Here is a 13,676-nt window from a genome sequence, read left to right as displayed (position 1 = left end):
ATGCTGAGGGGGTTGGAGACTGGGTGTGTTCGCCTCTGTGGGGCTGTGAGTGTCGGGTGCCACCTTGAGTTTATGTACTGACGCCTGTGCGTGTTGAGGTTCGTGTGAGTCTGTGAGTCGTGGGAGCCTGTGTCTCCACCGATCTTCTGTGTGACTGTGTGAGTGTGTGTGTGTGTGAGAGTGTGCTCGCGCATGAACCACCGCAATGTGAGCATCTCTAATTCTGGGCGTGGGGTGCGGTGAAGGGAAGAACTGTGTCGCTGTGTCTCGGGGTCCTGCTCAGAGCTGCCCCCAGCCCACCCCTCTCCCCCGGCTCTGTGGCTGCCTCCCAGGCAGCTGCCCCGCCCCTCCCCTCTTCTCCTTTCTCCCTCCCACCCAGGCTGTGGGGGGGGAGCTGGTGCTGCAGGCCCCCCCACCCCTCCCATCCAGGCCCCATAAATAGCAGCAGAGCTGGAGCCGGAGCCTAGCCAGCGGCTGGAGCAGCGGGGAAACCAGGGCCAGGGCTGGAGCGCCAGAGAGAGAAGCCCGGACTGAGTGCAGGTGAGCCCACCCTTCCTCCCTGGCCCAGGCGTACCTCTTTTCACGCCCCCCCCCCAGCAATCCCCCCAGCCCCGCCTAGCCCCCGCCTGTCTCCAGGATCCCACGAACACTAGGAGACTCCTGGGAGACTCCTGACTGCAGCAGGCAGAGACCCCCAACCCAACCCTGGGCCCTCCCTCGCATGCCTTGAAAGAGTCCACTACTAGTAGGTGGGCGCCCAACTAGGGAGGGGTCCCCATTCTGAGGGACAGAAACGAACACATCCTCCGGAAGACAGCCGCATGACTGGAGGACAGACACACAGGGTGGGGGCACCGAGACACACCAGCACCTGCTCCTCAGAGAGGCACACTGAGCGGAGCCCACCTCCCCCTGAGATGTGGACAGATGCTGACGGGTAGCCTGACCCTGACCAGCCATGAGCCCAGGTTGGCAGACCCCTGCCGGCTGCTGCCTGAGGCTCCGTCCCACTGCTGGGGGAGGGGGACGAGAGTGAAATCCCACAGGCAGCACAGAGGGGGCCGTGGCTCCCCCCAAATCCTGTCGCTAAGAGACGGTGCCAGGGCTACTGCCAAGAAGTGTGAGAACGGGTGGGGGTGGGGTGGGGAGGGAGGGAGAGATGCAACGCCAGTCCTGGTGGAAGCCCCAGCCAGGAGCTTGGGGAGTTGTCAACAGGGACAGGGCCCCTACCCCTAATTCCACCCAAAGTCCACCACCCCACCTTTCCATCAGCCAGCTGGGAGGGCGGGGATCCTTCCTGCCTACCTCCTACCTTAGGCAGACTCCTTCTTCCTCATCACACCCCACCCCCTTTGCCCCAGTTCAGGGGACTCTTCACCCCCCAGCCCCACCCCCTTGCCCCAGTTCAGCTCCCTGCTGCCAAGCTTGAGTGCAGGGCTGGCTCAAACCTCAGTCGGGAAATAAGAGGAAGGTGCTGAGCCAGCAGAAAGCAGGGAATCAATCGATGGCCTGAGGAGCCAGGTCTGGCGAGAAACACCCCCCACCCTGATCTCTGAGTCCTCCCCAACCCCCTTCCTGCACATCTAGGCCAAGAGGGTAGGTGACAGAAGCGCAGGGAGACCTGGGTCCTCTGCCACACCCCACCAGTGCCAAACCGGGAAGCAGAGGTCTTAGGAAGGAGGGCAAAGGAGGGGGGCAGGGCACAGCCCCAGAGCACACCCCTACCCCACACCAGGTCTCTGGAATCCCTACCAGAAGTGAGAACCAATCCCTCCCCATAGGTGTCTCTTCTGCTCTGCTCCCACGGTGACATGTCGGACCCCGAAATGGGATGGGTGCCTGAGCCCCCAGCCATGACGCTGGGGGCCTCCAGGGTGGAGCTCCGGGTCTCCTGCCATGGCCTCTTGGACCGAGACACACTCACCAAGCCCCACCCGTGCGTGCTGCTCAAGCTCTGCTCCGATGAGCAGTGGGTAGAGGTGAGAGGGGGCCTTGGAGGAAGCGAGGATGGGTGGGTCAGTGAGAGAGACCCAGCCTCATGGGGAATGAGAGGGCACCAGGGTGGGAGGTGGGGGTTCTCTTCTGGGGCTTGTGGGTAACCTTGAAGATAGCCGTGCCGTCATTAAAAACACACTGGTTGACAGCTTCCGAGGCCCACCATCTCAAAGGGTCCTGAGGAGCAGGGAGAGTCTGGGAGGCTCCGGGGTCTTATGAGGGCCTCGGAAGGCTGGTGGGCTGGTAGGTCAGCAATGCCAAGCTGGGGTCCAGCCTAGGGAAGGATGAGCTAGTCACTAAAGATGCGCCCCTCCTCCTGCCACCCCTGGGGAAGAGTTGGCCTGCCTAGAGAGGTCCAGGAGGTGGAAGGTGGTCTCAGCCCCAGAGGTGCTCGCCGGACCCCTCTCTCCGCCTGCACCCCAGGTGGAGCGCACGGAGGTGCTGCGCTCCTGCTCCAGCCCCGTCTTCTCCCGGGTACTGGCCCTCGAGTACTTCTTTGAGGAGAAGCAGCCACTGCAGTTCCACGTGTTTGATGCCGAGGATGGCTCCACCAGCCCCCGGAACGACACCTTCCTGGGCTGCACGGAGTGCACCTTGGGCCAGGTCGGTACCCCAGCCCCACCCTGCGCCCATCAGCTTCCTTCCACCTGAAGTGAGAGCGAGCTTGCGTTCTGGAGCTCAATTCAGCTGGCCGGCTCAGAGCCTCTCTCCACCACACTGGCTGTGCTGTGGCTTTGGGAAAAACACTTCCCCTCTGGGAGTCTCCCCTTCCTCATCTGAAAATGGGAATCTCACGATGCTTAAAGGCTGCTGTGGAAATCAAGTCAAACCCTCCAGCAAAACGCCAAACCCACTGTCACCCGGGCCGATGCTGACTCATGGCAACCCTATAGGGCCTGTGAGTTCCCCTATCTGTAACTCTTTATGGGGGTAGAAAGCCTCGTCTCTCTCCCATGGAGAAGCTGGTGACTTTGAACTGCTGGCCTTTTGGTTAGCAGCCCAGCATCTAACCACGATGCCACCAGGGCTCCTTCACCAGACCCAATGCCTGGTGGCTCCTCAAAGGACACTTAACTGTTCTATCCATCCGAGCCCAGGAGCCCAGTCCAAGCATGGAGAGGGTCACTGCTGGCTTTCCTTTCACCTCTCTCCCCAGATTGTGTCACAAACCAAGGTCACAAAGCCACTGCTGCTAAAGAACGGGAAGACGGCGGGCAAGTCCACCATCACGGTAGGCAAGCCACCTAGACCCTTTGCCCAGCCGTCCGGTGACCCCAGATTTTTAAATCCAGGGTGACCTCGAGGAAGAGACTGGAGAGGGAGGAGGGCACAGTGGCAATGGGGGCTGGGAGGGGAGGGGAGAGATTGTCACTGTGTCCTCCTCCCAGATCGTGGCTGAGGAAGTCTCCGGGACCAATGACTACGTACAGCTCACCTTCAGAGCTCATAAACTGGACAACAAGGTTGGGAACCCCCAGTCCTGACCCCCACTCGAGATCCCAGCCTGCCCCTTACCAGTGCTTATCCACTTCTTGGCTCTCCCTGGAGACCTCACCAGACCCACGAGCACCCCCCACCCCATGTCTCCCCAGGATTTGTTCAGCAAGTCCGACCCTTTCCTAGAGATCTATAAGACCAATGGGGATCAGAATGACCAGCTGGTCTGGAGGACCGAGGTTGGTGCTTGGGGTTTTTGGGTCTGGAAGGAGGGAGAGCTGAGGCAAGAACGCTGGGACAGCAAGTGACCGGCTGCCCGATGCTTCTCCAAGGTGGTGAAAAACAACCTCAACCCCAGCTGGGAGCCATTCCGCCTGTCCCTGCACTCCCTGTGCAGCTGTGACGTCCAGCGGCCTCTCAAGGTGAAGCCCCCAACTGAGCCCCTACACCTGTGATCCGACCCTCCCACTCTGGGGTCAATGACCGTCCCAGCTCAGGGCTGAGCTTCTTTATCAAGGCCAAAGGCCCTGCCAGATGGAGCCGAGAACAAAGCTCATGAGCTGGCCCCTCTGCGAGGTTGGGACAGTCTGTCTGGACCCCGTTGGGCTTCACCTTCCCTGAGTCTCTGCCCCCCCTGCCATCCCAACAGGAACCCCCTCAAAGCATCCCCTGACCCTGACTCTGGCCCTCTGTGTCTTGTCAGTTCCTGGTGTATGATTATGACTCCAGTGGGAAGCATGACTTTATCGGCGAGTTCACCAGCAGCTTCCAGGAGATGCAGGAAAGGACAGCAAGCCCTGGGCAAGAGGTGCCACAAGGAATCCCACCCAAATCCCTGGGAGAATCCTGAGGGTGATCTTGCAGAGACCGCCATAGGTGGCGAGGCGAGGCGGAGTGGGAGTGGGTTGGAAGCATTTTGGCTCACCCTAAGGACAAAGTCCTGGGAACCCTGCCTGCCCCTATAAGGGGTGGGTGGGGAGAAGAGTTCCCTGATGGCCTGGTGACCCTGGGCTTGTGGGGTGGGGGGTCTAGATGCAGTGGGACTGTATCAACCCCAAATACCGAGACAAGAAGAAGAACTACAAGAGCTCAGGGACCGTAGTGCTGGCCCAGTGCACGGTAACCCTCAATCCTGCCCCCAGCTCCTGCCTCCGCCCCCATCCCTGCCCCGCCCCCACCTCAGAGCCATGCCTCACCTCTCCTCAAACACCATTCTCTCTGCTTCTGGGAACTGGGCAGGAACTCTTGCCCTCTTCCACCGCCAAAGTCCACCTCAAAGTCTCTACCTCCCCAGAGAAGCCCCAACCAGCTCCCTCTTAAAGGACCTGCCCTCCACTTTGTCTTCCCGCCCCGCCCCTGACCACCCCATCCCACAGGTGGAGAAAGTGCACACCTTCCTGGACTACATCATGGGCGGCTGCCAGATCAGCTTCACGGTAAAGACATGCAGGAGAAGGAGAGACTGAACCCATGATGAAATGGAGGGGCCTGGAAGCCCCACTGCCCCTATGCAGGCTTCTATTGGGAGCTTTGATATTGTCAGCCTGCACCCCTACATCATGGCTTCTTCCCTGTGGGCCCCCAGACACATCTCAGTCCTCCCTATATGGCCTCTGGTCTGGCTTAGCCTGTGATGGCCCTCACAGCTAGGGCCTGGTTTTCCTCTGCCCCCATCCCTGTCCAGGTGGCCATTGACTTCACTGCCTCCAATGGGGACCCCAGGAGCAGCCAGTCCCTACACTGCCTTAGCCCCCGCCAGCCCAACCACTACCTGCAGGCCCTGCGGGCAGTTGGCGGCATCTGCCAGGACTATGACAGGTAGAAGGAGGGGCTGGGGACCACCTGGCTGGGAGACGTGGCCGATGGGCTTCCCACAGTGATTTCTCCTCCCCAGTGATAAACGATTCCCAGCATTTGGCTTTGGGGCGAGAATCCCTCCCAACTTTGAGGTAGGCTGGGTGAGAGGGGAAGGAAGGGCAGAGAGTCAGGCAGAGACGAGAGACACCTGCCACTGCCACTCCACACCCTCACAGGTGTCCCATGACTTTGCCATCAACTTCGACCCAGAAAATCCTGAATGTGAAGGTAAGTGGGCAGGCTGACCACCTGCCACGCACACACCTCGCTGCCCTTGCCTGGCATACACTCTGTGCCAGAGTCCTTTAGGCCATGCTTTCTGGCCCTTCCCCCCACCCACCGCCACCACCGCCACCACCACCACTACCTGGCCCTCCACAGCCTGTCTTCAGCTGGTAAGACTTCCAGCCCCACCCCCACCTCTCTGCCACTCAGTGAGGCACTGGGAGAGGATCCCTGGGACAGGGGTGTAACTAGACAGGAATGGGGAGGGGAGAACTACTGACTGCATCCCCTTAGTATCAGAGGGGGGGGAACCCTCCAAAATGATCCTAGGGAGGGACAGCAGCAGGTGGGAGGGTGCCACAGGGGGTGAGTCCACCAAGCAGAGGGGTCACTAGGATTAATGTCACCTATCACCCCGTAAGGTCCTTTCCCTTCCCTCCCCACTCCCACTGTGATGACTTCACACCACCATTCCCCATCACCAGTCACTTAGGGGCAGGTGGGCGGGGCTAGGCTCTGCCTTGATCGCGGGAGGATGGTGAGGGGCGGGGCCCTGTGTGGGCGGGGCCCTGCGTGGGGGCGGGCCTGGGTGGGGGATCTGCCCACCAGCAGAGGGGTTGACTGACAGGTCTGGGGGTTGAGAACACGATGAGTGAGTGCACCGGGTGCCCTTCACTCTGATGGCGCCGCTGTCCCGAGAGAGGACTTGAGGGGGCGCGGGAAGGAGTCCGGATCAGCATCTCCTCCATCTGCCCGCAGAGATCTCCGGGGTCATCACCTCCTACCGCCGCTGCCTGCCCCAGATCCAGCTGTACGGGCCCACCAACGTGGCTCCCATCATCAACCGAGTGGCCGAGCCGGCGCAGCGGGAGCAGAGCACCGGCCAAGCCACGGTGAGGCGGCCAGGGTGGGCGCCAGGACCTGGGCACAGCGGGTGCCAAAGCCCTTCCTCAAACCGAGCCGACCCCTCCTCCCCTCCCGCCCGACTCAGAAGTACTCGGTGCTGCTGGTGCTCACGGACGGCGTGGTGAGCGACATGGCCGAGACCCGCACGGCCATCGTCCGCGCCTCCCACCTGCCCATGTCCATCATCATCGTGGGTGTGGGCAACGCCGACTTCTCGGACATGCGGCTGCTGGACGGAGACGACGGCCCCCTGCGGTGTCCCCGAGGGGTGCCCGCCGCCCGAGACATCGTCCAGTTCGTGCCCTTCCGGGACTTCAAGGATGTGAGGGCCCCTGCCCCCTCCCGACCAATGGATTCCTCAGCGCCCCTCTCTCCTTCCAACTCTGCCTTGTCCCTCCCACCGGGTTGATTCCAGCCAATGGCCCTGCAGCCCAACTGCCCTTCCCCTCCCCACCCTCATTGGCCTCACCTCCCCCGTGCCAGCGGCTAACCCAAGCTCTCTCTCCATACCCAGACCCCACCCTCTGCTCTAGCTAAGTGCGTCCTGGCTGAGGTGCCCCGGCAGGTGGTGGAGTACTATGCCAGTCAAGGGATCAGCCCTGGGGCTCCCAGGCCCTGCACACCGGCCACCACACCCAGTCCTAGTCCATGATGCCACTGCTGGACCTGACCGACTCTCCCACAGCCTCTCAGTGAGTGGGAAGGCTGGGGGCAGAGGGGGTGGAGAGTGGAGCCCTTGGCTGGGGGCAGTACAGGGGCGTTTTTTGAGGGCATGTCTCCCTCCCAGGTGCCTGTCCCTACCCTTGTGACTCCAGTGACCAGTGCCTCTGCCTCTTGGACAAGCTGTGCTCCTCTGGGCTCTGGGATCCAGCGGTGGGCCTTGCCCCCGCCTCCCCAGGCCTCCTGCCCCTAAGCCTTGTGGCCCCTTGGTGACTTCCTTCTGTGATCCTCCTTTCTGGTCTTGAATAAAGGAGACCAGTCCAAGCACCTCAGCTCCTCTCCCTCTGTGTCAGCTGTCTAGTGGGCCATCTGCAGTCACACACACACACACACACACACACACACACACACAAACACACCAGCACCTTTTGACATCTAAGACAGAGCTGCTCCGACAGGCAAGCTGCTACCTCAACAGTCTCCCCCAATGACATGCTGATAGAGCCTGAGGAGCCCCCACGCACACCCCAGGGAGTCCAGACCCCATGGGGGTTAATTACAGGACATGGGGGTGTGTAATGAGGGGCTGTCAGGGGCACAGGCTTATTCCATCTCCAGAGAAGCCCAGCTGAGCCCCCACCCCAGGAGCTGAACCCAGCCCCCACACAGCTGTGGGGCGGGCTGGGAAAGGGTGTGTCTGGGGCCCTGAGACACGCAGCAGGTCTCAACTGCTATGAATTCCGGGCACAGAAAGGCCCTGGGGTCTTCTGAGCCTGCCTCACATGGGTGACAATTCGGATGTCCATATCAACCCTGAAGTTTCATCAGGGTGGCTGCCATGGGCCTGGAAGTCCAGTCGCGCACTCTTAAGGTGGACACCGACACCAAGCCCTGTTTAGCCTGTGTCAGGCTTTGTGTAAGTTCTTTCAATGGTTTCAGTCCATTTGGCAAGGTACCATTATTTCCCCATTTCCCAGACAAAGGGAGTACAGCTCAACTGGAATGCACCCATTGTCAAAGAATTGACAGGCGTAGACTCACACTCTGTTTAAGGTGGACCTCCGTGACCCTCATCAGGAGACCCACATGTTTTATAGACCTGTGCCAGCTGTGTGTTCGGGGGAGTTGTCTGTGGTTGGGCTCCACTGCCATGTGTGCCATGCAGAGTCCCAGCCAGATGAGGAAGGCGTGCAAAAGCAGTAGTGGGTCCAGAGAACAGGCGAGGCCGGGGGTACAATTCAATGGAGGGAAGAAAAGCTGGGCTGCGGGTGGAAGCCCTCTCCGCCCCAGCTGCTCCCTTCAACCATGAGCTCGGGACGGACACGAAGCAGATTTCTAAAGGTGCTGTGGAGGAGCCAGTCCCCGGGAAAGGACATGGTGCTGGGTGAAGTAGAAGGTCAGCAAAAACCAGGAGGCGCCTCAAGGAGACTGATGGACACGGCGGCTGCCCCGATGGGCCCACACCCAGCCAGCTCTGTGAGGATGGAGCAGGCAGTGCTCTGCTGACACAGAGTCGCTACGAGCCGCAGCTGACTCGATGGCACCTAACAACCACCTTTCACGGGCACGTGGGCGCTGGACCTGGAGGCAGGAAGACCGAAGGAAAATCGATGCGGTTGAACTATGGTGTTGGTGAAGGATATCGAGCGAGCACCATGCACTGCCAAAAGTACAAACAGCTCTGTCTTGGAAGAAGTACAAAACGGAATACTCCAGAGAGGCAAGGATGGCAGGACTTCCTCTCACGTACTTTGGACATGTTGTCAGGAGAGACCAGTCCCTGGAGAGGGGCCTCATGCTCGGTAAAGTGGAGGCACGCAGGCGGCAAAAAACAGGCAGGCCCTCAAGGAGATGGATTAGCACAGGGGCTGCAACAATGGGCTCAAACACGGGGACCATCAGAGGACGGGGAGGCATTTCCTTCTCCTGCACATTCGGTCGCTATGAATTGGAACCGACCGGACAGCACCCAACAGCAACAAGAGTGCTGTGAGCTCCTCAGAGAGAATCCAGAGCCAGCAGCAGATGTGGTGGGAAGGTAGAGGAGAGGCTAGGAGCAGGGACCACCCCTCACGGGCTGGCTCCTGAGTGGAGGGGCCTGAGCTGGCTAGGGAAGGAGGCGGAAGGGACAGGAAGTGTACTGAGAGAAGAGACAGCTGGGGTGGTAGAAGAAAGAGGGCGTGGGTAGGAGGGACAGAAAGGAAGGGAAGCATATGGGAGCCTCCCCCCCAACACACACATACACACTCACGTTCATCAGTCAGTAGCTGGGGAGGTGCTTGTTCCCAGCTCATTGCCTGCTCCACCTTGGTGCCTGCCGGCGACATTCACTCACCCTTCTCCCCTTAGGCTGCAGAGCTAGAGGGCTGGGTTGCCATGACAACCATGAGGCCTCTCAAATAGCCACTAAGGCCTGGCTGGGCAACTGTTCCCTAGCTACCACGTGGTGGTGGGAGGGGGGAGGCTCTCCATCTGGTCCCATCTCTACCATGCCACCCCATTTTCATTGGTACTCCAGAACTCAGGTGGCAACTCAACAGCCAACACCAGGTAGTCTTTCCCACTCCTCTCTCTCTCTCTCTCTCTCTCTCTCTCTCTCTCTCTCTCTCTCTCTCTCTCTCTCACACACACACACACACACACACACACACACACACAAAGAGAGAGAGAGAGAGAGACACTGGCCTAGAGCAGGCTAAAGGATGAATGCTTCTTTAATCATAAGAACACTCAGCCAGTAGCATTAGCGATCCACCTGAGCTTCAAGCTTTACTTCACAAAAGCTGCGCTCTCTCGGCTTCTTTCATCCTGGGGAGAGTCCACCTCAGCCCTTGGAGAGGCAGAAAGTCCTGGGGACACCTGACTCCGGTCTGCTGTGAAGCAGCAGAAGCGAAGTCCCTGGGCTTCCTCATTGGGACCACTCTCCCCATGCCTCGGCCATCTCGGGAAACCGGAGCACAGTTGAGGGTCCTTTGGATGAGGCCTTGGGGTGCATTCTAGGAGGGCCATGAGGATCCATGCCCTAGAATCAGGCGATGCCAGAACTGGAACTGGTCAGGAGTCATCCAGTCCAAAGGAGGATTGGGTGAGGCAACTGAGGCTCACGAGAAAGGGACCTATCTGTTCCAGGTGACAGGGTGATCCTGTGGCCCAGCTGGGGGCTGACACCAGTCTCCAGACTCCACCTGGGTTCTCTTCCAGTCGCACCTGTCACCCCCAAGGCGATGCCTCTGCCTTTGCTGAGCCTATGGGCCCTGGAGGCTGTTGCGGTGATGCGGGAGGGCCCTCTTGGATACAGTCTGCCTGTCTGTGGGAAGCTGAGCTCTTGAAAATGCGGTACAGCCGTCCTCCGAGGGGAGCCGGCCACCCTCAGTGAAAAGACCGCCTCCTTGCAAACTGCCGCCCTGCAGCACTGCAGGGTGCCATTTCAAATTGAGGGTGGAGTTCCCACCTGTCACTCCATCACCCCTGCCACCTCCCACCACCACCACCCTCAGTCTAGCTGCCCAGTCTGGGACTGACCCCTGCAGACCTGTCTGGTCCCGGGGTGGAAAGGCAGGGCGGGTGGGGGCCGTGTTCCTTGTATAAGCCTGCTCCAGGCATAGAAAACCGGCTCTGCCAGCAAACGACAGTTTCTAACTTGGGACGCTCCCCAAGGGTTCGGGAAGTTTGGGGACATTTGTGTAGTCAACCACAGAGTGCCTGGTGCCCAGAGACGCAGGCCAAAGAGTCATCGCCTCCTGGATGGTGCTCGTCCCCGCCCCTGTCCCCCCGCCCCCCCAGCCCCCAACCCCCACCACGCGCCCCGCACGCACTCTGCGGCTCAGAGGAAGAAGGGGGCGTGGTCCCCGGCCCCCGGGCCGCTCGTCGCCTGCCGGTCGCAGCGAGCCTTGTAGAGGTCGCGCTCCCGGGCCAGGCGGGCCACCTCGGCGCGCAGCGCGTCCAGCTGCGCCAGCAGGCGAGCGCGCTCGGCCTCCAGGCCGCGCCGCTGCTGCAGCCGCTTGGAGCGGCAGGCCTGCGCGTAGCCGCGGTTCTTCAGCGTGCGGCGCCTCTGCTTCAGCCGCAGCGCCTCGTCGCGCCCGCAGCCCCGCAGCTGCCGGTTGAGCTCCCGCACCGACATGGACACCAACGCCGCGTCCGAAAACCGCTCGGCCAGCTGCAGAGAGCAGGGCGGAGACCCGGTCAGCGCCGGGCCTGGCCAGTCCATCCCGCGGTCCGGACCCCTCCCCAGGCCCCGGCTCGCCCCGCCCCATTGGCAATCACCACAAGCTGTGTCCTTTTAGGCCCACCCCTCGCTGTAGTGTCAGCCACCACCTGAACCCAGCACCACCCTCCAGTGCGCAGCTGCGGCTCTGGGCAAGGGTGCCCAGCGGCTCCCGAGGTCACACAGGCTGCCGCCCAGCCCTCCCGGTCCTTAAGGCCACAGCCGTGTGACCCTCACAGGATCTGGATTACAGCCTATCTAATGCCCTCAATGCCCCCCATCTGTGTCTATACTTAATAGGATGACTCCCAATCCCTCCTGAGAAGGTGAGCCGCTGAGGAAGCATCCTGTCTTGGAAAGACCTCCCTCCCTTGGGTTCCCACAGTCTTAACCCCGGCCCTTTCCACACACAGCCTTTCCCTGGTCATCACACACAGCCAGCCTCCGTACCTCCCCTGCAGGGCTCCCTGTGCCCTTCAGTCCTCAATCTCTCCCCGTTTTGTCCCCTTCTAACCACGCTCCCCCACCCCCTGCCATTCAGCCCACGGACAGGGGAGAGAAACAGAATGTACTAGTCTCATTTCTTCCAAAGGCCATTCTTGCCTTCTGCTGCCTGCTCCTCCCTTCCCTGATTGTCCCCTTGGCCTGACACCACCCCTCCTCCCTCAGCCTGCCTCCCTCTCAAACCTTCACTCACTCACCTGCTCATGCTGGGCTCCCGGCTCCTCTGGGCTCTCGGGGTAGTAGCCTTGGGACCCCTCAGCAGGGACCCCCGGGCCCTGCCCCTGCAGCAGCTCCACAGCCTCCTCAGGACTCAGCCCCAGGGCCTCCCCAGCCCCCAGCTGCTGCTGCAGGGTGGCCAGCCAGTACAGCTCCTCGAGGCCCGGCCGGGGGCCCTCGGGGGCCCCCACCACACCTGGCTCACTGAAGGTGGGTGAAGGCGGCACCGAGCTGTAGGGTGTGGAGCCCAGCGAGGCCATGGGGAGGCCAGCTCGCCCTTCTGGGGGCTCCCGCTTGACCTCAAACTTCATCAAGTCAAAGTCATTGACATATTCCATGGCCAGGGGGCTGGGGGGCAGTGCCATTCTGAGACTGGGCTGGGTGCGGTGCTCCTGGAAAACAGAGGAGAGGCTTGGAGCACCCGGAGCCTGCCTGCCGGCCACCTTCACCAAACAGACTTCCCCAAGGCCCTGCAGCCAGGGTGCTGCAGTCAGTGAAGGAGCAGCCTGGTTCCCTATGGAGTCACCCCCAGGCTCAGGAAGAAGGTGGGGCGGGGCCATACTGTTGGAGGAAGAGGGGCTCCTGGCAGAGGCAAAGCAACCCAAAGACCTGAACAAGAAAGAAGGCAGCATGGCCCCCGGCCCCACTGAGTAATGTCTATGAAAACATGAGCGGTAAGGCATGCTTCCAGTGCTGGTGCTGAGCCATGCTGAGACACTCTGTCATCTCAAGAGGTACCATTCCATTTCCAAGCAATTAAAAAATGCTGCTTAATTAACGGTGACGGGCTCGTGTGTATCTTAGGACGGTGGGAAGGCATCGCTGTGATGAAGGTCGGGCTATCAGAGATACTGTGTGATTGCCCATATTCTGTCTCTCGGAAAACGCGGTCAGGGCCTTCCAAAAAGAAGGCCTCTGTCCAGTGACTGGACCAGGCAGGGAATCCCTTTCCAAAAGCAAGAGACTTTCCAATGAAAGCAAGACGCATTCCTGAAAGACAGCACTACGTGGTGACCATCGAGCCCGCGGCCAGCCTCTTCAAGGGCAACTTGCCACGATTTGTCCCTCTCCTCTTCAATCCTGCTGGTCATGTGAACCTAAGCAGATCGCCTTCCCCCTTCTGATCCTAATGTTTGCTTCTGCTCAGTGAGGGCGACCAGGCTTTCCGCCTACTGTGGACATGTTGCAGGGGACTGACCGTTCCCTGGAGAAGGACGTCCTAATGCTTGGTAAAGCTGAGGGCCAGCGAAGAGGCAGACCCTCAGCGAGAGGGACTGGCGCAGTGGCTGCAACACTGAGCTCAAGCAGAGGAGCGACTGGGAGGACGGTGCAGGGTCCCGGTGTTTCATTCCGCTGCCCGTAGGCCTGCTGTGAGTCAGAAGCGACTCATTAGCCGTGCCTAATAACAACTACATGCCCACCGCTTAGCTGTTCACCAGGTACTGGCAGCGTGTTCGTCTGAGAACTCCCTCCGTTCACTTTAACGCAGACGGTCTCAAATTCCTGTCCCCAACGAGCTCTCTTCCTGTTAGCAACCATGTGCTCAGAGGACAGCTTGGGACCCCTCCAGCTAGAGGACTCAGAGAGCTTCCCGGCCTGGAAACCCCAAGCTCTGGCCCCATCTCCTAGTCCCAACAGTCTCCTTCCCATCCCCAGAAGGGACAAAGGCAGG

General features: G+C 60.6%; 2 protein-coding genes across 3 annotated transcripts; one reads left to right on the top strand and one right to left on the bottom strand.

Annotated features, from left to right (window-relative positions):
• The first annotated feature begins 1,811 nt into the window (after positions 1–1,811).
• Positions 1,812–7,072, top strand: CPNE6 (copine 6). The gene is made up of 15 exons (XM_075530966.1): positions 1,812–1,979; positions 2,419–2,598; positions 3,152–3,226; positions 3,384–3,458; positions 3,588–3,671; positions 3,765–3,854; positions 4,136–4,240; positions 4,465–4,551; positions 4,809–4,868; positions 5,117–5,250; positions 5,327–5,381; positions 5,466–5,517; positions 6,274–6,407; positions 6,506–6,742; positions 6,935–7,072. The coding sequence occupies exons 1-15, from the start codon at positions 1,812–1,814 to the stop codon at positions 7,070–7,072; spliced, it is 1,674 nt and encodes a 557-aa protein (XP_075387081.1).
• Positions 7,073–10,903: 3,831 nt separating this feature from the next.
• On the bottom strand, positions 10,904–12,369 carry NRL (neural retina leucine zipper). Of its 2 annotated transcripts, none has more exons than XM_075531919.1 (2): positions 11,986–12,369; positions 10,904–11,236 (listed from the first exon to the last, which is right to left on the bottom strand). In XM_075531919.1, exons 1-2 carry the CDS (start codon positions 12,367–12,369, stop codon positions 10,904–10,906), a joined length of 717 nt encoding a protein of 238 aa, XP_075388034.1. The 2 variants fall into 2 exon arrangements, with proteins under 2 accessions (XP_075388034.1, XP_075388035.1); XM_075531920.1 differs by having other exon boundaries at positions 12,304–12,369.
• Between the last annotated feature and the right edge of the window lie 1,307 nt (positions 12,370–13,676).

The sequence above is a fragment of the Tenrec ecaudatus genome, chromosome 14 (assembly GCF_050624435.1).
Source record: "Tenrec ecaudatus isolate mTenEca1 chromosome 14, mTenEca1.hap1, whole genome shotgun sequence".
Taxonomy (NCBI): domain Eukaryota; kingdom Metazoa; phylum Chordata; class Mammalia; order Afrosoricida; family Tenrecidae; genus Tenrec; species Tenrec ecaudatus.
This window is presented reverse-complemented; position numbering and strand designations above follow the sequence as displayed.

What these genes read in the sequence shown, in the direction of transcription:
- CPNE6 (XM_075530966.1), top strand. Translation starts at nt 1,812, where the DNA reads ATGTCGGACCCCGAAATGGGATGGGTGCCTGAGCCCCCAGCCATGACG. An exon ending in CGGGCAAGTCCACCATCACG is followed by an intron (nt 3,227 to 3,383) that starts GTAGGCAAGCCA and finishes TCCTCCTCCCAG; the next exon opens with ATCGTGGCTGAGGAAGTCTC. An exon ending in GAATCCCTCCCAACTTTGAG is followed by an intron (nt 5,382 to 5,465) that starts GTAGGCTGGGTG and finishes ACACCCTCACAG; the next exon opens with GTGTCCCATGACTTTGCCAT.
- NRL (XM_075531919.1), bottom strand. Translation starts at nt 12,369, where the DNA reads ATGGCACTGCCCCCCAGCCCCCTGGCCATGGAATATGTCAATGACTTT. An exon ending in CGGGAGCCCAGCATGAGCAG is followed by an intron (nt 11,237 to 11,985) that starts GTGAGTGAGTGA and finishes TGCTCTCTGCAG; the next exon opens with CTGGCCGAGCGGTTTTCGGA.